At 34.4% G+C, this 24,983-nt stretch overlaps 3 protein-coding genes across 3 annotated transcripts in view; 1 reads left to right on the forward strand and 2 right to left on the reverse strand.

Annotated features, from left to right (window-relative positions):
• Window positions 1-5,071: 5,071 nt before the first annotated feature.
• Window positions 5,072-7,604, reverse strand: ppp1r3g (protein phosphatase 1 regulatory subunit 3G). Its single transcript, XM_076080963.1, has one exon. The coding sequence runs from the start codon at window positions 6,523-6,525 to the stop codon at window positions 5,746-5,748; it is 780 nt and encodes a 259-aa protein (XP_075937078.1). The 5' UTR covers window positions 6,526-7,604; the 3' UTR covers window positions 5,072-5,745.
• A 1,812-nt stretch (window positions 7,605-9,416) lies between these two features.
• Window positions 9,417-15,946, reverse strand: cyb5a (cytochrome b5 type A (microsomal)). The gene is made up of 5 exons (XM_076080955.1): window positions 15,668-15,946; window positions 13,223-13,351; window positions 13,025-13,054; window positions 12,680-12,714; window positions 9,417-10,815 (listed from the first exon to the last, which is right to left on the reverse strand). Exons 1-5 carry the CDS (start codon window positions 15,803-15,805, stop codon window positions 10,731-10,733), a joined length of 417 nt encoding a protein of 138 aa, XP_075937070.1. The 5' UTR covers window positions 15,806-15,946; the 3' UTR covers window positions 9,417-10,730.
• Window positions 15,947-16,467: 521 nt separating this feature from the next.
• cunh18orf63 (chromosome unknown C18orf63 homolog) overlaps window positions 16,468-24,983 on the forward strand; it is a 23,049-nt gene continuing 14,533 nt past the window's right edge. The window contains 2 exon segments of the mRNA XM_076080956.1: window positions 16,468-16,723; window positions 18,095-18,211. Of these exon segments, the coding sequence (XP_075937071.1) occupies window positions 16,593-16,723; window positions 18,095-18,211 (248 nt within the window). The 5' untranslated portion in view covers window positions 16,468-16,592.

The following is a 24,983-nucleotide window of genomic DNA, read 5'->3' on the forward strand; positions in this document are numbered from 1 at the left end:
TATATACATATATATATATATATATATATATGTATATATATATATATATATACATATATGTATATATACATATATGTATATATATATATATATACATATATACATATATGTATATATACATATATGTATATACATATATGTATATATATGTATATATACATATATATATATATACATATATGTATGTATATATATGTATATATACATATATATACATATATGTATATACATATATGTATATATATGTATATATACATATATATATATACATATATGTATATATACATATATGTATATATATATACATATATATATATATATATATATATGTATATATATATATATATATACATATATGTATATATACATGTATGTATATATATATATATATATATGTATATATATATATATATATACATATATGTATATATACATACACACACACACACACGTATAGTTATAATAACAGACTCCAGCTGAACGTGATGATCAGAACTTGTTCGTGTTTTTTTTCTTTTCTAACGCACAAGTCGTCGATGTGATTGTCTGATATATAAAAGAACTTCTATAATATTCACTCAACTTATTCAGCAGTTCATTTATTTCTGTAACATGTAACAAGTCTTGAGTGAACGTACAGATACAACTAGTAATATACATATAATAGATAATATCCAAATATAATATCACACGTCAGAGGGTTTAAAAGTTATCCTCCTTCTCCTCCTCCTTCTTTTCCTTCTCCTCCTCCTTTTTCTTCTCCTCCTTCTCCTTTTTCTCCTTCTTCTCCTTTTCCTTCTCCTCCTTCTTCTTCTCCTCCTTCTGACCGTCTGCTGCCCATTCATATCAACATTGCCATCGATCCGTCGTCCATTTTTTTGCAGCGACTTTTCTGCCAACTGTTAGAGTGAACTGCATCATGGGACAGCAGAGTGAACTGCATCATGGGACAGCAGAGTGAACTGCATCATGGGACAGCAGAGTGAACTGCATCATGGGACAGCAGAGTGAACTGCATCATGGGACAGCACGCTCAGTAGTCTGCTGGCGTTACTCTTCACTGCTGGATCGTCTGTGTTCACCTCCCGTTACGTCGCGCCGCTGTGTTGATTCACCAGCATATGAACCCAAAATATGAACTCCAATAAACGGATCAACAAGATGCCGACTTACCGACATAATGAATTCATGTTGCGTCACATCTGTCTGCAAGACGACAAGCAGACACTTTTAGAAACGCGTGTTTAGTGAATGAGTGGATGGATCAGATCTCTGCTGATCGGCACACGTTCTACACACAGATACTGAAACACTATTAACTGTAACTTCTAAAAGTCTTTAAGATCTCTTAAGAACTGGAAGCGTTTCTCCAGCTGAACACAAAATGCTCCAGTTATTGTTTCCAGCTGATCGGCTTTCATATCACAACAAAACGCATTCTCAATTTTAATATTTGTCCTTTTCTAAATGTGAGCTCTGCATTTGGTGTGAACTCAACAAAATTTGATGTTTGAGCACATTTTGTCACATATCCAACGACCACACAAAGCCTGGGTTTAAGTAAGTAAAGTTCCACAGGATCGATACCTGAGGGGGGGATGTGTGTGTGTGTGTGTGTGTTCATAGGTGGACGATGAAACACACTAACAGCAAGACTGGACTTATCAACGGAGGAGGTGACTGACCCACACAAGGTACCAGCGGCTGCTTTTAATAGACCATCTGTTGGTTTTAGGACAGACAAACACACACACACACACACATACACACAGTCAGGTGTTAAAGATCATGTTGCTCAATCAGCCATAGCTGTTTCATCAGACCAACACACACTCACAGGATGCTTCATGCCGAGTTCTGCACATGCTCAGTACGAGTGCTGGTTTGTGTTTGTGAGGAAACGATGTCGGTCTAAAGTGGAATTTAAGTTCGTGAGTGAGAGTCTTGTTCATTCTCTCGTGACATTAGCCGTGTTTCCACTCACGTATTTTTACTCACATTTGTAAGTATCGCAACAGAAGAAGCTGAAAGGAAACGACAGAACTCATTAAAACTTCCTCAATTGTGCAAGAAAAAGTTTTTCTGTTCAGTTGGCAGAACAAGGACATGATCATGAGAATAAAGGACGGCCTGTCCTCCAGGTCACCACCTGAAATATCCCTTCATCACTTTGAGCCTCTGGCTGTGTTGATACACTAAACAGATGTCGTCAGGTTTGTCAACAAACTATTTTCAGAGGTCTTCTGAACTTTGACCCTCATGTAAAGACGACAGACAGAGGAGGACAAACAGACAGACAATTCTGTGAGAATAAAGGACTCGGTCGTGAGAATGTAGGACGCGATCGTGAGAATGTAGGACGCGGTCGTGAGAATGTAGGACGCGGTCGTGAGAATGTAGGACGCGGACGTGAGAATGTAGGACGCGGACGTGAGAATGTAGGACGCGGTCGTGAGAATGTAGGACGCAATCGTTAGAATGTAGAACGCGGTCGTTAGAATGTAGGACTCGGACGTGAGAATGTAGGACGCGATCGTTAGAATGTAGGACGCGGACGTGAGAATGTAGGACGCGGACGTGAGAATGTAGGACGCGGTCGTGAGAATGTAGGACGCAATCGTTAGAATGTAGGACGCGATCGTTAGAATGTAGGACGCGGACGTGAGAATGTAGGACGCGGTCGTGAGAATGTAGGACGCGGACGTGAGAATGTAGGACGCGATCGTTAGAATGTAGGACGCGGACGTGAGAATGTAGGACGCGGTCGTGAGAATGTAGGACGCGATCGTTAGAATGTAGAACGCGGTCGTGAGAATGTAGGACGCGATCGTTAGAATGTAGGACGCGGACGTGAGAATGTAGGACGCGGTCGTGAGAATGTAGGACGCGATCGTTAGAATGTAGGACGCGGACGTGAGAATGTAGGACGCGGTCGTGAGAATGTAGGACGCGATCGTTAGAATGTAGGACGCGGACGTGAGAATGTAGGACGCGGTCGTGAGAATGTAGGACGCGATCGTTAGAATGTAGGACGCGGACGTGAGAATGTAGGACGCGATCGTTAGAATGTAGGACGCGGTCGTGAGAATGTAGGACGCGGACGTGAGAATGTAGGACGCGATCGTTAGAATGTAGGACGCGGACGTGAGAATGTAGGACGCGGTCGTGAGAATGTAGGACGCGATCGTTAGAATGTAGGACGCGGTCGTGAGAATGTAGGACGCGATCGTTAGAATGTAGGACGCGGACGTGAGAATGTAGGACGCGGTCGTGAGAATGTAGGACGCGATCGTTAGAATGTAGAACGCGGTCGTTAGAATGTAGGACTCGGACGTGAGAATGTAGGACGCGATCGTTAGAATGTAGGACGCGATCGTTAGAATGTAGGACGCGATCGTTAGAATGTAGGACGCGGTCATTAGAATGTAGGACGCAATCGTTAGAATGTAGAACGCGGTCGTTAGAATGTAGGACGCGGACATGAGAATGTAGGACGCAATCGTTAGAATGTAGGACTTGGACGTGAGAATGTAGGACGCGATCGTTAGAATGTAGGACGCGATCGTTAGAATGTAGGACTTGGACGTGAGAATGTAGGACGCGATCGTTAGAATGTAGGACTTGGACGTGAGAATGTAGGACGCGATCGTTAGAATGTAGGACGTGATCGTTAGAATGTAGGACGCGATCGTTAGAATGTAGGACGCGGTCGTTAGAATGTAGGACTTGGACGTGAGAATGTAGGACGCGATCGTTAGAATGTAGGACTTGGACGTGAGAATGTAGGACGCGATCGTTAGAATGTAGGACGTGATCGTTAGAATGTAGGACGCGATCGTTAGAATGTAGGACGCGGTCGTTAGAATGTAGGACGCGGTCGTTAGAATGTAGGACGCAATCGTTAGAATGTAGAACGCGGTCGTTAGAATGTAGGACTTGGACGTGAGAATGTAGGACGCGATCGTTAGAATGTAGGATGCGGTCATTAGAATGTAGGACTCGGACGTGAGAATGTAGGACGCGATCGTTAGAATGTAGGACTTGGACGTGAGAATGTAGGACGCGATCGTTAGAATGTAGGACTTGGACGTGAGAATGTAGGACGCGATCGTTAGAATGTAGGACGCGGTCATTAGAATGTAGGACGCGATCGTTAGAATGTAGGACTCGGACGTGAGAATGTAGGACGCGATCGTTCGAATTTAGGACGCGATCGTTCGAATTTAGGACGCGATCGTTAGAATGTAGGACGCGATCGTTAGAATGTAGGACGCGGCCGTTAGAATGTAGGACGCGGTCGTTAGAATGTAGGACGCGGTCGTTAGAATGTAGGACGTGGTCGTTAGAATGTAGGACGCGGTCGTTAGAATGTAGGATGCGATCGTTAGAATGTAGGATGCGGACGTGAGAATGTAGGACGCGATCGTTAGAATGTAGGACGCGGCCGTTAGAATGTAGGACGCGGCTGTTAGAATGTAGGACGCGGACGTGAGAATGTAGGACGCGATCGATGTAGGACGCGATCGTGAGAATGTAGGACGCGGTCGTGAGAATGTAGGACGCGGTCGTTAGAATGTAGGACGCGATCGTTAGAATGTAGGACGCGGCCGTTAGAATGTAGGACGCGGACGTGAGAATGTAGGACGCGATCGATGTAGGACGCGATCGTGAGAATGTAGGACGCGGTCGTGAGAATGTAGGACGCGGTCGTTAGAATGTAGGACGCAGTCGTTAGAATGTAGGACTCGGACGTGAGAATGTAGGACTCGGACGTGAGAATGTAGGACGCGATCGTTAGAATGTAGGATTGTAATGTAATTATTGATGTATTGATTAAATGGTGAAGATGGAGCTCATTTAAATAACTATATGTTCTTCTGGTAGTTTATGAATTTCCTCCTGGTGATCAATAATATTTTGAGCAGTAAACGATACAATAAAGGCGTCTGAGATATAGAGAAGTATAAAGTATCAGCATATTGTATCTTAGTAAATGTACATATTTTTGTGATAAAAATGTCAGACATGAAGGTTTGAAGACAAAGAAAGATGGTAAAAAAAACAGTTCTGATTCATTTGAATGTTCTTTATTCATCCACAGTTTCAGGCAGCCGTTGATTCATATTTATGTCCGTACAGGGTGAAAATAAATTCTACTCTTTTTAAACAATCTGCGCTCATTTTTAAGCAACAATAATGTAATATCCATAAAAGATGAATTCAGATCATCTGTGTGATTGATCACATTTCAAACCGTACAGAAATAATGTGAAAGCAATAGAGAGGAGGAATAATTCAGAAAAGTATCTGCATTTGCAGTGAGACAGGGACGCTGGTGTCGTCAGGTCCAAAGCGTCCAGCAGGTTGTTGACACTGAGGCACGTTTTCTTTAAATAGGGAACAAAGAATGAGTCCGTCGATCCAAGTTCAGACAAATATCCATAAATGTCCGTTGAATGACAGAAAAATCACTCAGAGGCCCAAATGAAGGGAAACTAAGTCTGATCTTCAGAAGAAATACAAGTTGCCTGATCTCAAGAAGACTCGTCGTGTGACCCAGAATAGTTTTTATTCAGCAGGTGGGAAACAGCATGTGCGTGCACAGCGGATGGAGAGTTTGTTTACACACAGATGTACAGGTTTTATTGGTTTTACGCACACATGTATCGGTTTTACGCACAGATTTATTGGTTTTACGCACAAATTAATGGGTTTTATGCACAGATGTATAGGTTTCACGCGCGGTCAGGTGGTGTGGAACGCGGCGCCGACAAACTGCGTGGTGCCGGGCATGCAGCGGTACTGGAGGGTGTAGTTCCTCCCCTCGTTGTTGTCCCAGAACTCCCCCTCTTCGCTCCGCACGTACACGGAGAAGTGCACGGCAGAGCTGGGGTCCATGAAGGGCGGCGTGTACACGGTGAAGCTGAACCGCTGATCCGCGGTGCCCGGCTGATCCGCGGCCACGGGCAGAGCCTGCGCGTCCACGTAGGAGAGCCAGTCGTTGAAGGTGTACCTCAATCCGACCTCTTTGTCGGTGCAGCTGGTCGAGACCCGGATCTGTCCCCGCACGTCGAACTGGGTGATGGTGACCTTCTCCAGGCAGACGCGGAGCCGCTGGACTCTCTGCTCCGCGTCCCGGGGCTCCGGGAAGCAGGCGACCAGCCGGTCCGTGTCCAGGCTGGACTTGAAGCTCTGGCACAGGTCGTTCAGTAAGTCCTGCTGCGGCGGGAAGCTCTTGTGCCGGGACAGGACTTTACTCGGGATCTGCGGCTCCTCCAGCGAGCTGAAGTGCTTGACGCTGGCCAGGTTCAGGCCCATGGAGTCGGCGAACTTCACCCGCTTCCTCCCGTTACTCCCGGAGACGCCGACCAGGAGTGCGGGCAAGGACCTGGCTCTCCTCCGGTCCTTCATAAACCTGAGGTGAGAAGCGTCCACCTCGTCGTCCAGATCTTCCTCCTCCTCCACCTCCTCCACCTCCTCCAGACCGTTCTTCATACTCAGGAACTGGAGAGGTGAGCGGGACATGTGTGCCCGGCAGCCTGGCGGCCCGTGTGCTGTGGCCGGTCAGAAGTCCTCGGGAGGCGGCTTGTATACTGTATAGAGAAGAAACTCCCGCCCCCTCTGGAGGACAACGTGGTGCCAACAGAGCGCGTGCAGGTTCCCCAGTCTACTGATCACAGAGACACGCGCACAGTCACATAGGAAGCATCAACTCTCACCTGTCTGCGTGAGCGGACCGGAAACACGTCACACTGTAAACAACAACACAGAGAATATTCCAGAGCAAAATTCTGTGTACACATAAATACAAGTAATAACATGGTTCAGTACTCCGATCCTTTACTTAGATAGAAGTACAAATACAACAATGTACAAATACAAGTAAAAGTATTCTCATCTTCAAGTAGTAAAAGTACAGAAGTATTCTCATCTTCATGCAGTTAAAGTACAGAAGTATTCTCATCTTCATGTAGTAAAAGTACAGAAGTATTCTCATCTTCATGTAGTAAAAGTACAGAAGTATTCTCATCTTCATGTAGTAAAAGTACAGAAGTATTCTCATCTTCATGTAGTAAAAGTACAGAAGTATTCTCATCTTCATGTAGTAAAAGTACAGAAGTATTCGCAGCTTCATGTAGTAAAAGTACTGAAGTATTCGCAGCTTCATGTAGTAAAAGTACTGAAGTATTCTCAGCTTCATGTAGTGAAAGTACAGAAGTATTCTCATCTTCATGCAGTAAAAGTACAGAAGTATTTTCAGCTTCATGCAGTAGAAGTACAGAAGTATTCTCAGCTTCATGTAGTGAAAGTACAGAAGTATTCTCATCTTCATGTAGTAAAAGTACTGAAGTATTTTCAGCTTCATGCAGTAGAAGTACAGAAGTATTCTCAGCTTCATGTAGTAAAAGTACTGAAGTGATGTCACTGTAAATACATAGATAAATATTATATATTATATACTTTATTACTGTAATATACTACATAAGATACTTTGATATTGAGGGTAGCAGTGGCGGCTGGTCAATAGAGGGCGCTAGGACGCCGCCCACCTTGAGCCACAACAAATAAAATAAATAATAATAATAAACTATACAAATATGGAATCACCCACTAATATGTGTAAAATATGATATATATATATATATATATATATATATATATATATATATATAATAATAGCCGTCAATATGAACCGGATGTTGGAAATGACAAATATGATATACATATTATTATATGATATCCTAGAATATGTTCTAGGTAGAGCTGTTACCACTGCAGGTAGTGAACAACATGTTGGAGGAGAACCAGGTTTCTGCGAACATGTTGATAGATAACTAATGCCAACAAGTGCGTCACACGGTGGTCAGTAGACAAACACGTGTCGTCATCACTGACATCACGCTGACATCACGCTGACATCACGCTGCTGCTGAAGTTAGAGAGCAGCGCGTGTCCTTATAGGAGTTTAACCCTTTAGTCACCGCACGTGTTTATTCTGATCTGATGAAAACACTTCACTTTGTACTTCTACCTCTACTCCACTTGTACTTATCAAACTATACTAGTATTTCTACTGTTGTATTAGTACTTTTACTGTAACAGAGTACTTTTACAGCGTGGCATTAGTACTTTTACTGTAACAGAGTACTTTTACTATAACAGAGTACTTTTACAGCGTGGTACTAGTACTTTTACTGTAACAGAGTACTTTTACTATAACAGAGTACTTTTACAGCATGGTACTAGTACTTTTACTGTAACAGAGTACTTTTACTATAACAGAGTACTTTTACAGCATGGTACTAGTACTTTTACTATAACAGAGTACTTTTACAGCGTGGTACTAGTACTTTTACTGTAACAGAGTACTTTTACTATAACAGAGTACTTTTACAGCATGGTACTAGTACTTTTACTGTAACAGAGTACTTTTACTATAACAGAGTACTTTTACAGCATGGTACTAGTACTTTTACTATAACAGAGTACTTTTACAGCGTGGTACTAGTACTTTTACTGTAACAGAGTACTTTTACAGCATGGTACTAGTACTTTTACTGTAACAGAGTACTTTTACAGCATGGCATTAGTACTTTTACTGTAACAGAGTACTTTTACAGCGTGGTACTAGTACTTTTATCTCATCAGCGAGATGCTGAGAGCTCTGAGGTTGGATAATAAAACCAGAACACGTTTCACATCTTTTAAAACTGCAGTCGCAGTTCAAGTCGTTAAACGCTCCAAACCACAAATATTAAAACACAAGTTCATGTTTCTAAGTTTTTAAAAACTCTTTACATGAATTATGAAGACGATAAAACACAGAAGATCAATAATTAGTTCATGTTTTTCCCTCAGAAGCAGTTTATAAATGACTAGTAAAGACCTTTCACCGCTAGATGGCAGCACTTCATTACTTCATTCTGTCATTAATCAAGAATCACAATATTAAATATTAACATAAAAACAGACCAGATTAAACTAATAACAGCTGTTCTTAGTGAATGAATTAGGTTTGTTGTGACTTTACTCCATCTCTTTATTAAACATCTTTATTTCAGTTCCTCACTGAGTGGAACCGGATGAGCTTCTTCTCCACCAGGTGGCGCTGCAGCACTGTGACGTCATACATGAGATTTCAAAATAAAGGTCAATTTACTATTATTATATTTTCTATTAAATGTGTCTAATTTCTAAGATTTTTCTTATTTATAATTCCTTTATGACTTCTCAAAACAAACTTGACTCTTTTGATCTACATGAACTTTTTTTCCATCTCGTCTCTTGATGCTGATTTTCTCGATGAAGACAAATCAAAATCTGTCAGTTCCATTACATTACAGTCGTTTAGCAGACGCCTTTATCCACTTCACAGGATCTGATGAAGCTGATAACAATCAGGACCCAAAGTCAAACCGGTTCCGAGTCCTTTTTATTCAGACTTGAGTTCCCAAACAAAGACTTTTTATAATAATCCTGCAGCTGAATTCATTCTGTTCTCACGGTGAGGATCCAGACCAAAGGTTCCTTCTGTGCATTTAATGTCTTTTAGTCTTTAATGCTTTCAAACATTTAGCTAAAAGGTGAATTGTGCACAAAAGAGAAACCTCTCAGATTGTGAAGTTCTCTCGTTCTATAGAACCGCTTCTGCTTGAGGTGATTTACTGATTTTTCATATAAATGTGCGGCTTTAACTCCGACACGTGGACGCTCTGCATCATGTGAAGATGATGTTGGTGCAGTTTTCCCAAAATGTAATTTACAATGAAGCAAATGAGTGGAAGCAAACAGACTGATGATGATTGTTGAACCAGCTGTTTATCTTCATCACTGAGAAACATGAGATTTCATCTGATCAAAGGACAAACATCAAACCTGGAGAACAAAGAGAAATCTGTTCCTTTTGTTTCAGTGTGAAGATGGAAATATTCAGTGAACTTCAACAACAATCATTGTGCATTTCATATCACACACGCCTGCATCGTTTGATTTAGTTTATATTGTATTCATAATCATAACATCAACTTCACTAGTGTGCAAGAGAAGTGATCAGTTTCAGGTCGTCGTTATCAAAAGGAAGGAAAAATAAACTGACGAGAATTCCAGAAAGTTGAGCCTCAAACTAATCAAAGCTTTAAACAAACTATGAAAAGCAGTAATTTGGAGATTTTCTATAATATTTCAAAGTGTGAATCCAGAAAGCACCTTTAGATTCATCACAAGAGATCTTTGTTAAAAGCTTCAGACATTTTCTTCAAGACGTAATCGAGAGAGATATATATATATATATATATATATATATATATATATATATATATATATATATATATATATATATATATATATATATATATATATATATATTCTGCACGAGGGACGGTCACATGACTCCGTTAGCCGCTGATTGCATATTCATGAGCTCATTTACATTCGGTTACAAATATATAAAAAGATACAAATTATACATTCATTGCATTTCTACATGATTTCTACAAAACATCCGTAGTTAAAGTGTCAAGAACGTAAATGACTTCATTAGCATAATTCCATGTAATTGGTTAGTTTTAACAGCATGAAATGCATCCTGGGTAGTGTAGTACTGGGAGCCAGTGACTTTAGGACAGATGTGTTTTTTTAATCCACTGATCTGATGGTGGTTGGTGACTCTCTGCTGCCATTGGCTGATGCAGCTTTCTATTGATGACATCACAGCTGCGTGTCTGATGATGTCACTTGCTGTCTGTGGTGTAGATGCGGTACATCAGCGTGACGATGGCCGCTGCCAACAGGGGGATCAACCAGTTAGTCCACCAACTGTAAGAGAAGGACAGCTAGTTAAATATATAACTAACCAACTGTAAGAGAAGGACAGCTAGTTAAATACATAACTAACCAACTGTAAGAGAAGGACAGCTAGTTAAATACATAACTAACCAACTGTAAGAGAAGGACAGCTAGTTAAATACATAACTAACCAACTGTAAGAGAAGGACATCTAGTTAAATATATAACTAACCAACTGTAAGAGAAGGACAGCTAGTTAAATACATAACTAACCAACTGTAAGAGAAGGACAGCTAGTTAAATATATAACTAACCAACGTAAGAGAAGGACAGCTAGTTAAATATATAACTAACCAGCTGTAAGAGAAGGACAGCTAGTTAAATATATAACTAACCAACTGTAAGAGAAGGACAGCTAGTTAAATATATAACTAACCAACTGTAAGAGAAGGACAGCTAGTTAAATACATAACTAACCAACTGTAAGAGAAGGACAGCTAGTTAAATACATAACTAACCAACTGTAAGAGAAGGACAGCTAGTTAAATATATAACTAACCAACTGTAAGAGAAGGACAGCTAGTTAAATACATAACTAACCAACTGTAAGAGAAGGACAGCTAGTTAAATATATAACTAACCAACGTAAGAGAAGGACAGCTAGTTAAATATATAACTAACCAGCTGTAAGAGAAGGACAGCTAGTTAAATATATAACTAACCAACTGTAAGAGAAGGACAGCTAGTTAAATATATAACTAACCAACTGTAAGAGAAGGACAGCTAGTTAAATACATAACTAACCAACTGTAAGAGAAGGACAGCTAGTTAAATATATAACTAACCAACTGTAAGAGAAGGACAGCTAGTTAAATACAAAACTAACCAACTGTAAGAGAAGGACAGCTAGTTAAATACATAACTAACCAACTGTAAGAGAAGGACAGCTAGTTAAATATATAACTAACCAACTGTAAGAGGACAGCTAGTTAAATATATAACTAACCAACTGTAAGAGAAGGACAGCTAGTTAAATATATAACTAACCAACTGTAAGAGAAGGACAGCTAGTTAAATACATAACTAACCAACTGTAAGAGAAGGACAGCTAGTTAAATACATAACTAACCAACTGTAAGAGAAGGACAGCTAGTTAAATATATAACTAACCAACTGTAAGAGAAGGACAGCTAGTTAAATACAAAACTAACCAACTGTAAGAGAAGGACAGCTAGTTAAATACATAACTAACCAACTGTAAGAGAAGGACAGCTAGTTAAATATATAACTAACCAACTGTAAGAGGACAGCTAGTTAAATATATAACTAACCAACTGTAAGAGAAGGACAGCTAGTTAAATACATAACTAACCAACGTAAGAGAAGGACAGCTAGTTAAATATATAACTAACCAGCTGTAAGAGAAGGACAGCTAGTTAAATATATAACTAACCAACTGTAAGAGAAGGACAGCTAGTTAAATATATAAATAACCAGTTAAACCACCTGCTGGAAGAGAACATTATAAACTAAAAACTAGTTAGACTACTGACTTCAGCTATATGAGCCATTTAATCAACCAACTAATGAATAAACCAGTTAAACCACCAGCTGGAACTAGTTTACTGATTAAACAGCTCACCAACCCAGTCAGACCAAAAACTGGAGGACAGATACACAACTATTAAATGTAACTAACTAACCCTACACCGGCTGCAAAAGAGACAAACAGCGTGTTAAAATAAGTGTCACTAACTAGTTAGTCCACTAACTAACTAACCCTAACCCACTAACTAGTTAGTCCACTAACTGACAGAACTGACCTGGCTCCACCTTAAACACATCACTCTGTGTGTCTGTGTGACTGTGTGTGTCTGTGTGTGTGTGTCTGTACCTGAGATCATCCTTCAAAGTGGTCACCAGTGTTTCCTGTAAAACACAAACATCATCAGATCTCAGCTGGTTTTAAAAGAAAGAAATTATTTATTATTTTATAGCTTTGATACAATTACTAATTACTCAAAATTAATAATAAGAATAAAACAAACGGCTTCAGTCACAAATGCACTCCAGTGATTTAGGTTTGCACTCTATTTAACAAAAAGGTGCAGATTGCATTGCAGCCTACATTTCCCATGATGCAACTGGAACACAACACCTCCCGTTTTTACTTCTTCTTCAAAGTTAAGATAACCTTGATGACATCACCAGGACGTCATCAGGAGAGCGCTTCACTTACCTCATGTGTGGCGATCTTATCTCGGTCGTCCTGCAGACAGACAGACAGACAGACAGACAGTCAGTCCTGTCACATGACACCCCCCCCCTCAGACAGACAGACAGACAGACAGACAGACAGTCAGACAGACAGTCAGTCCTGTCACATGACGCCCCCCCCCCCCCCCTCAGACAGACAGACAGACAGACAGACACTGACCGGGTGCAGCTCTCCGATCATCATGGAGAGAGACATCTCTTGGGCGTCGCTGGAGTGTCCGACATCCTCGAAGCTCTCGGTGGCGTCTCCTCCCGCCTGCTCCCTCAGCACCTCCTCTCCTCCAGGGTGCTGAGGCGGAAAACAAACGCACCCTCAGTGTTCAGCAGTCAGAGCAGGAAATCACTCAATGATGCAGTACTATCTCCTAATATATCTAGTATCAAGTTCTGCATTTTGGCCGTCGCCATCTTTGTTTCTTTTGCAACCAGTGAACAGGAAGTGACCATATTAGAGACCTGTCAATCACTGTGTAGCCCCGCCCTAAAGCATCCCCTGCTTTATGGTCTGTTTGACTCTAAATGGACCATAATGTACTAAATGAACATCATGCTGTTGTGACAAGTTGGAAAACATGCATTTTTATAAGTTAAGGAAAATAGTAATTTCATGGTCTATTGTGTGGAATGTAATGTGATTGAGAGGATCATTCATAGATAACTTTACGATTTACGGAAACCAGGAGTTAAAACACATCACACATGAATACGTGGTTGAGATAATAAGATTGTGTTTTCTTGCATCGTTTGTTTTGTTCTGAATTGTGTAGTTGGATACGTAGTGTTAAACTGATCTACATAGTGGTCTTGATCTTGAGTCTGAGATCGATTGCTTTGGTCTCCACCCACATATCTCGGGGAAATCGCGATCTATTCCTCATTGCAGTAAAGTTCTTGCTGAGGAAAAACATCATATCACTCTCGTGATTATTTATCCCCCTTTTTTCAGGTATGTTGTGGATTTTAAACAGCGTTAACATGTCGGTATGAATCTGCTAACATGGTCCTATGTTTTAAGAGAATGTTGTTACATTTTTGGGTACTTTAGAGCTAAGTTTTACAGAGAGTACTGTAGTGTGTGTAATTTACGTGAGTTCCCGCGTGTAATAGTAGCTGCGTCTACTGCCACCATTTTGTGAATTCACATGTACACAGACGGTAATATTTAGTAGTGATATTTTATTTGTTTTATCTGTAGAATATGTTTTATACACTTTGAGAGTTTTAACAGTACTGAATGTAAGCTAGTTTGTGCTCGGGGAAATATCTAAAGTAATACTTTGAATAGTGTTTAACATAAATAGCGTATGTACTCTCTACTCTCCTGTAAATCTCTTCCTGTGTAAATGATTGTATTTTTGTACAAACGATTGCAGTAAAGTTCTTGCTGAGGAAAAACATCATATCACTCTCGTGATTATTTATCCCCCTTTTTTCAGGGGTACAACACTGTATTGAAGAAGACTTGAAACTAGAGATTGAGACCATAAACTCATGTTTACAATGTTTACTGAGGTAATAAATCAAGAGAGAAGTAGAGTCATTTTCTCATAGACTTCTATACAACCAGAGGAGTCGCCCCCTGGTGGACACTAGAGAGAATGCAGCTTTAACAGGTTGAATTCTGGCTTTAAGAAACCTAAAAAGCTGAGACTCAAAGGTCCACTTACTCACTTCCAGCTGCATCTCACTGGCTTCATTATTATCTTAAAGTCAGGAATGAACTTTGTCGCTCACACCGACAGGAACACGTGTGTTTCTTATCTTCTACGCCCTCAAATATACGAGCGTCCTCGACTTAATGATTAACGGACTCCTCAAGGCCGGAGCTTCAACGATACAGCAGGTTTGTCCTCAGATGAACCTTTAAACTCCAAACAGAAGAACGCCCCAAAATATAAACACGATTATTAATCCTGTGAGTCTCGTTCAACATTATGAATCAGAGTCCAGCTGAACTGAACACTCCCTGAACTCTGTGCAGCAAGAAAACTACGAGTCACCGTGACTAGTGGACCGAGATCAACGGTCAAGACTCTCAAAGCTTCATTCCAGACCTTTTATTACGCAGACACGAGACGTTTGTCTGCAGGAAAGTGAACAATACAACAAACATAATACATCTTTTGTGAATAATTGTTCATCTGGGTTCAAATGGAGCTTTTTTTCCTTCAAGAAAGTCCCTCGTTCCTCTGTGATAGAGTCCAGATTACAAAAGAATGAAAGTTCGGTGATGTCACCTTTGGTCTTCTATAACAAAGTCAGATTATTAACAAAATAAAAGTCTTTCATTTAAAGTGACTTTAGCTAATAACTTTAATAAATACAATAGAACCAGGTTCTATTTAGTGCCAAATATTTAATAATGTTTATTTCTTCACACCTGGACTGACTGTCTCTTTTTGAGGTCCCTGAACTCACCACGGACCAGACGTTTCTACCAGACTTTAACAAAATAAAGTCACATCTGACGGACTCTCCGACAGAGAAGCGTGCACGAGTTATAAGTTATTTATACTAATATAAACAGGAAGCTGTTTGATGAAATGCTCCTGCACGTGAGCTCCGACAGTGTGTTTCCTGTGTGGAAGTTAAAGGAGTTCCTCACCTCCTCCAGGAACTTGGTGACATCGTAGACTTTGTTGCTGATGATGATCCACGTTGATTTGAACGTGTTCTTCTGCTCGATCTCCGACAGTCTGTAATATTTCACTCCATCGGGACTTTTTTCCTCCTTTTCACCCATTTTTTTCCGGGACAGTTTTGACCTGGAAAGAGCCGCTGGACCGTCGACGGGAGCCGTTAAACCGCGTGCTCGTGGTTATGTAATCCCACCGAGCACAAACACACCGACATTTAACCCACTTTCTACCAACAACAGTAAAGTGTCAGCGGCGGTGCGTTCACGGCCGTCAAGCTGTGCAGAAACACAACACGAGCAGTTTGGTTTACATTTTCAAAATAAAAGTCTCGTTTAATTATGTATAACTTGAAACTGTGCCTCATACTATAGCAATGTTTCAAAATGTATCATCAATGTACGGTTGAAATATGTTATTCTGTTTTATTCTTTGAACATATTTGGATTATTTAAAATAGGCTTAAAAAATATCGGATTTGAAAATACAACAACTGTTTCAACAACTGAAACGAGTGTTTCTGTGAATACTTTCAAAACGTTTAAAATATCATCAGGATTTTATATTTCAAAATATTAGCTATGTAACTTGAATGTTAAAATAATACAGTTTATGACTATGACTTATAATAACTGTATCCTCTATTTTTATTAATTTGGTCGTTTTGTAATCTCAAAACACCATTTTTCGATTTTTGAGACATTTATATTTTATTTTGGAAGTTTTATTTCCGGTAAGAGTGCATTTATTTTTGGCCGCTTCATAGAGCCTCAAAGTTACAAACACTATGCCTGGCCCCGCCCCCTCCCCCCCCACCCTTCCTTATCTATGAACGGGACTCTGATTGGTCCGTAACGCTGTCAGTCATCGGAGGGGGGGTGCTTGCTGTGGGCGATGACGAGGCTAAAAGTTCACTTGAGTTCAGCAACTTTCAAGGAAACGCGCTTCTCACGCAAAGGGAGCTGCGCGCGGCTTTTTTCTGACGTGACGATTGTTTCACCTCTCCAATGTTTCCTCAACACCAGGTAACATGTAAAATGGTGACTAAAGATGGCGGATTGTTTGGGGAACGTTTTATTTGATTCTTCCTCAGCGCTCTGGCGGGAAAACCCACTGATTTCAAGTCAAAGATTTTGTATTGACACGATCTGTCACTCCATAATAGAAACAATTTAATAATCCATATAGTTAGTCTCTTCTTCGTCTGTTCTTCCTGTATCTTTCAATTTATTATGTTTGTTTTATATGGAAAATGAAAAATATAAAAATAAGTAATTGTAATTAATTAAAATAAAGAATTTGAATACTATGTTACAAGTAATTTATGAACAGAGTGAGAGCTCTTCCTATCCACGTCTTCTACCGTCTTTAGCTTAGAGCAAATATTTTTTTATCGTTTTATTTCATTAAATTGTCACTTTTCTGTCGTAATTGACAGGAAACCAAGATGTCCCTCAACATATAAGAACTATCTCGGTCCTGTGTGAATGTAAATATATCTTTGTTCAACTAAATATCGATATACAAACTAAAAAATACGGATATTTCATGGTAGCTAGGCTAGTTAGCTACCGCTAGCTTCTTGTTAGCTTGGTTGTTAGCTGCTAAGTGCTGCTATCATGGATACAAAGAGGTGTGTTTCAAAGCCCTAAATAACTATTATTTGTATTAATAATTATGTTTTTTATATAATGTTTTTATCTGTAAAGTGTCTAAATGTTGTAATGTGCATTATAAGTTACCAGAGTTCAAAGGGAGTTGTTTAAATTACCATAAAACAACATAAATTCCTCAGGATAGTATTATTAATTTATAATTTAATGGTTATTTTTATTATTATTAAATATGTTTTGTCCCACTAACAGATATTAATTGTTATGTAAAGCAGAGTAAAAGCAACAAATTCTAAAAAAAATTGTAATATTTTAATTATATATATATGTTTGGCTTATTAATATTATTATTATTCATTTTTCTTATTTTTTTCTTACTTTTTTAATACCTTTAATTCACACGCCTTCATAATTCTTACTGGTCGGTTGTATGTCTTATTATTTCGATTTTTATTCCTACTTCTTAATGGTCTTTTATATAATTTTATTTAATGTTTTTTTACTTCTTTTGGTGTTTTTAACACACCTTTTCCTATTATTATCATTATTATTTTTTTATTGCTAAACCTACGTTCATGATTATTATTTAATCTGATTTAATTTAATTTTAAATGGTTTTAATTAACATGTTTAATTCACATTCCTCCTGGTCTGTTGCTTAATTATCTAACTTTTTATTCCTACTTCTTAATTGTTTTAACTCGTGTATATTATTGATTTGTTTTAATTGTGTGTGTCTGTGTGTGTATGTGTGTATGTATGTGTGTGTGTGTGTGTGTGTAGGATGAATCCCTCCATGTTGTTCCTCGCTCTTCCTGTCCTGAAGGATCTGGTCTGTGTCTCTGTGACTCTGCAGCAGGAGGACGAGGATCTGAGGAGCACACGGATCAAGACCTGCAGGTGAACGACCACAATATATTTATGAGTTATTCACATTAATTATATTTATCAGTTATTCACATTAATTATATTTATCAGTTATTCACATTAATTATATTTATCAGTTATTCACATTGATTATATTTATGAGTTATTCACATTAATTATATTTATCAGTCATTCACATTAATTATATTTATCAGTTATTCACATTAATTATATTTATGAGTTATTCACATTGATTATATTTATGAGTTATTCACATTGATTATATTTATGAGTTATTCACATTAATTATATTTATGAGTTATTCACATTGATTATATTTATCAGTTATTCACATTAATTATATTTATGAGTTATTCACATTGATTATATTTATGAGTTATTCACATTAATTATATTTATGAGTTATTCACATTGATTATATTTATCAGTTATTCACATTGATTATATTTATCAGTTATTCACATTGATTATATTTATCAGTTATTCACATTGATTATATTTATGAGTTATTCACATTGATTATATTTATGAGTTATTCACATTGATTATATTTATCAGTTATTCACATTGATTATATTTATCAGTTATTCACATTGATTATATTTATCAGTTATTCACATTGATTATATTTATGAGTTATTCACATTAATTATATTTATGAGTTATTCACATTGATTACATTTATCAGTTATTCACATTAATTATATTTATGAGTTATTCACATTGATTATATTTATCAGTTATTCACATTGATTATATTTATGAGTTATTCACATTGATTATATTTATGAGTTATTCACATTGATTATATTTATGAGTTATTCACATTGATTATATTTATCAGTTATTCACATTGATTATATTTATCAGTTATTCACATTGATTATATTTATGAGTTATTCACATTGATTATATTTATCAGTTATTCACATTGATTATATTTATCAGTTATTCACATTGATTATATTTATCAGTTATTCACATTGATTACATTTATCAGTTATTCACATTAATTATATTTATGAGTTATTCACATTGATTATATTTATCAGTTATTCACATTGATTATATTTATGAGTTATTCACATTGATTATATTTATGAGTTATTCACATTGATTATATTTATGAGTTATTCACATTGATTATATTTATCAGTTATTCACATTGATTATATTTATCAGTTATTCACATTAATTATATTTATGAGTTATTCACATTGATTATATTTATGAGTTATTCACATTGATTATATTTATGAGTTATTCACATTGATTATATTTATCAGTTATTCACATTGATTATATTTATCAGTTATTCACATTGATTATATTCATCAGTTATTCACATTGATTATATTTATCAGTTATTCACATTGATTATATTTATCAGTTATTCACATTGATTATATTTATCAGTTATTCACATTGATTATATTTATCAGTTATTCACATTGATTATATTTATCAGTTATTCACATTAATTATATTTATCAGTTATTCACATTGATTATATTTATCAGTTATTCACATTGATTAAATTTATGAGTTATTCACATTGATTATATTTATCAGTTATTCACATTGATTATATTTATGAGTTATTCACATTAATTATATTTATCAGTCATTCACATTAATTATATTTATCAGTTATTCACATTAATTATATTTATGAGTTATTCACATTGATTATATTTATGAGTTATTCACATTGATTATATTTATGAGTTATTCACATTAATTATATTTATGAGTTATTCACATTGATTATATTTATCAGTTATTCACATTAATTATATTTATGAGTTATTCACATTGATTATATTTATGAGTTATTCACATTAATTATATTTATGAGTTATTCACATTGATTATATTTATGAGTTATTCACATTAATTATATTTATGAGTTATTCACATTGATTATATTTATCAGTTATTCACATTGATTATATTTATGAGTTATTCACATTGATTATATTTATGAGTTATTCACATTGATTATATTTATGAGTTATTCACATTGATTATATTTATCAGTTATTCACATTGATTATATTTATCAGTTATTCACATTGATTATATTTATGAGTTATTCACATTAATTATATTTATGAGTTATTCACATTGATTACATTTATCAGTTATTCACATTAATTATATTTATGAGTTATTCACATTGATTATATTTATCAGTTATTCACATTGATTATATTTATGAGTTATTCACATTGATTATATTTATGAGTTATTCACATTGATTATATTTATGAGTTATTCACATTGATTATATTTATCAGTTATTCACATTGATTATATTTATCAGTTATTCACATTGATTATATTTATGAGTTATTCACATTGATTATATTTATCAGTTATTCACATTGATTATATTTATCAGTTATTCACATTGATTATATTTATCAGTTATTCACATTGATTACATTTATCAGTTATTCACATTAATTATATTTATGAGTTATTCACATTGATTATATTTATCAGTTATTCACATTGATTATATTTATGAGTTATTCACATTGATTATATTTATGAGTTATTCACATTGATTATATTTATGAGTTATTCACATTGATTATATTTATCAGTTATTCACATTGATTATATTTATCAGTTATTCACATTAATTATATTTATGAGTTATTCACATTGATTATATTTATGAGTTATTCACATTGATTATATTTATGAGTTATTCACATTGATTATATTTATCAGTTATTCACATTGATTATATTTATCAGTTATTCACATTGATTATATTCATCAGTTATTCACATTGATTATATTTATCAGTTATTCACATTGATTATATTTATCAGTTATTCACATTGATTATATTTATCAGTTATTCACATTGATTATATTTATCAGTTATTCACATTGATTATATTTATCAGTTATTCACATTAATTATATTTATCAGTTATTCACATTGATTATATTTATCAGTTATTCACATTGATTAAATTTATGAGTTATTCACATTGATTATATTTATCAGTTATTCACATTGATTATATTTATGAGTTATTCACATTGATTATATTTATCAGTTATTCACATTGATTATATTTATGAGTTATTCACATTGATTATATTTATCAGTTATTCACATTGATTATATTTATCAGTTATTCACATTGATTGTATTTATCAGTTATTCACATTGATTATATTCATCAGTTATTCACATTGATTATATTTATCAGTTATTCACATTGATTATATTTATCAGTTATTCACATTGATTATATTTATCAGTTATTCACATTGATTATATTTATCAGTTATTCACATTGATTATATTTATCAGTTATTCACATTAATTATATTTATCAGTTATTCACATTGATTATATTTATCAGTTATTCACATTGATTATATTCATCAGTTATTCACATTGATTATATTTATCAGTTATTCACATTGATTATATTTATCAGTTATTCACATTGATTAAATTTATGAGTTATTCACATTGATTATATTTATCAGTTATTCACATTGATTATATTCATCAGTTATTCACATTCATTATATTCATCAGTTATTCACATTGATTATATTCATCAGTTATTCACATTGATCATATTTATCAGTTATTCACATTGATCATATTTATCAGTTATTCACATTGATCATATTTATCAGTTATTCACATTGATTATATTCATCAGTTATTCACATTGATCATATTTATCAGTTATTCACATTGATCATATTTATCAGTTATTCACATTGATTATATTCATCAGTTATTCACATTGATCATATTTATCAGTTATTCACATTGATTAAATTTATGAGTTATTCACATTGATTATATTTATGAGTTATTCACATTCATTATATTTATCAGTTATTCACATTGATTATATTTATCAGTTATTCACATTGATTATATTTATCAGTTATTCACATTGATTATATTCATCAGTTATTCACATTTATTATATTTATCAGTTATTCACATTAATCATATTTATCAGTTATTCACATTGATTAAATTTATGAGTTATTCACATTGATTATATTTATGAGTTATTCACATTGATTATATTCATCAGTTATTCACATTGATCATATTTATCAGTTATTCACATTGATTATATTCATCAGTTATTCACATTGATTATATTTATCAGTTATTCACATTGATCATATTTATCAGTTATTCACATTGATCATATTTATCAGTTATTCACATTGATCATATTTATCAGTTATTCACATTGATTATATTTATGAGTTATTCACATTGATCATATTTATGAGTTATTCACATTGATTATATTTATCAGTTATTCACATTGATCATATTTATCAGTTATTCACATTGATCATATTTATCAGTTATTCACATTGATTATATTCATCAGTTATTCACATTGATTATATTTATCAGTTATTCACATTGATTATATTTATCAGTTATTCACATTGATCATATTTATCAGTTATTCACATTGATTATATTTATGAGTTATTCACATTGATTATATTTATCAGTTATTCACATTGATCATATTTATCAGTTATTCACATTCATTATATTTATGAGTTATTCACATTGATTATATTCATCAGTTATTCACATTGATCATATTTATGAGTTATTCACATTGATCATATTTATCAGTTATTCACATTGATTATATTCATCAGTTATTCACATTGATCATATTTATCAGTTATTCACATTGATTATATTCATCAGTTATTCACATTGATCATATTTATCAGTTATTCACATTGATCATATTTATCAGTTATTCACATTGATTATATTCATCAGTTATTCACATTGATCATATTTATCAGTTATTCACATTGATCATATTTATCAGTTATTCACATTGATTATATTCATCAGTTATTCACATTGATCATATTTATCAGTTATTCACATTGATCATATTTATCAGTTATTCACATTGATCATATTCATCAGTTATTCACATTGATCATATTTATCAGTTATTCACATTGATCATATTTATCAGTTATTCACATTGATCATATTTATCAGTTATTCACATTGATTATATTCATCAGTTATTCACATTGATCATATTTATCAGTTATTCACATTGATTATATTCATCAGTTATTCACATTGATCATATTTATCAGTTATTCACATTGATCATATTTATGAGTTATTCACATTGATTATATTTATCAGTTATTCACATTGATCATATTTATCAGTTATTCACATTCATTATATTTATGAGTTATTCACATTCATTATATTCATCAGTTATTCACATTGATCATATTTATCAGTTATTCACATTGATCATATTTATCAGTTATTCACATTGATTATATTCATCAGTTATTCACATTGATCATATTTATCAGTTATTCACATTGATCATATTTATCAGTTATTCACATTGATCATATTTATCAGTTATTCACATTGATTATATTCATCAGTTATTCACATTGATCATATTTATCAGTTATTCACATTGATTATATTCATCAGTTATTCACATTGATCATATTTATCAGTTATTCACATTGATCATATTTATGAGTTATTCACATTGATTATATTTATCAGTTATTCACATTGATCATATTTATCAGTTATTCACATTCATTATATTTATCAGTTATTCACATTGATTATATTCATCAGTTATTCACATTGATCATATTTATCAGTTATTCACATTGATCATATTTATGAGTTATTCACATTGATTATATTCATCAGTTATTCACATTGATCATATTTATCAGTTATTCACATTGATCATATTTATCAGTTATTCACATTGATCATATTTATCAGTTATTCACATTGATTATATTCATCAGTTATTCACATTGATCATATTTATCAGTTATTCACATTGATCATATTTATGAGTTATTCACATTGATTATATTTATCAGTTATTCACATTGATTATATTTATCAGTTATTCACATTAATTATATTTATGAGTTATTCACATTGATTATATTCATCAGTTATTCACATTGATCATATTTATCAGTTATTCACATTGATCATATTTATCAGTTATTCACATTGATCATATTTATGAGTTATTCACATTGATTATATTCATCAGTTATTCACATTGATCATATTTATCAGTTATTCACATTGATCATATTTATCAGTTATTCACATTGATCATATTTATGAGTTATTCACATTGATTATATTCATCAGTTATTCACATTGATCATATTTATCAGTTATTCACATTGATCATATTTATCAGTTATTCACATTGATCATATTTATCAGTTATTCACATTGATTATATTCATCAGTTATTCACATTGATCATATTCATCAGTTATTCACATTGATCATATTTATCAGTTATTCACATTGATCATATTTATCAGTTATTCACATTGATCATATTTATCAGTTATTCACATTGATTATATTCATCAGTTATTCACATTGATCATATTTATCAGTTATTCACATTGATTATATTCATCAGTTATTCACATTGATCATATTTATCAGTTATTCACATTGATCATATTTATGAGTTATTCACATTGATTATATTTATCAGTTATTCACATTGATCATATTTATCAGTTATTCACATTCATTATATTTATGAGTTATTCACATTCATTATATTCATCAGTTATTCACATTGATCATATTTATCAGTTATTCACATTGATCATATTTATCAGTTATTCACATTGATTATATTCATCAGTTATTCACATTGATCATATTTATCAGTTATTCACATTG

Source organism: Anarhichas minor, unplaced genomic scaffold, assembly GCF_050575085.1.
Source record: "Anarhichas minor isolate MPS153535 unplaced genomic scaffold, ASM5057508v1 ptg000076l, whole genome shotgun sequence".
NCBI lineage: Eukaryota > Metazoa > Chordata > Actinopteri > Perciformes > Anarhichadidae > Anarhichas > Anarhichas minor.

Excerpts from the sequence above, each read along its gene's own strand:
- ppp1r3g (XM_076080963.1), bottom strand. The coding sequence starts at position 6,525 with ATGTCCCGCTCACCTCTCCAGTTCCTGAGTATGAAGAACGGTCTGGAG.
- cyb5a (XM_076080955.1), bottom strand. The coding sequence starts at position 15,805 with ATGGGTGAAAAGGAGGAAAAAAGTCCCGATGGAGTGAAATATTACAGA. Across the intron at positions 12,715-13,024 it reads ATAAGATCGCCACACATGAG|GAAACACTGGTGACCACTTT; the intron begins GTAAGTGAAGCG and ends TGTGTTTTACAG. Across the intron at positions 10,816-12,679 it reads ACTTTGAAGGATGATCTCAG|TTGGTGGACTAACTGGTTGA; the intron begins GTACAGACACAC and ends CTTCTCTTACAG.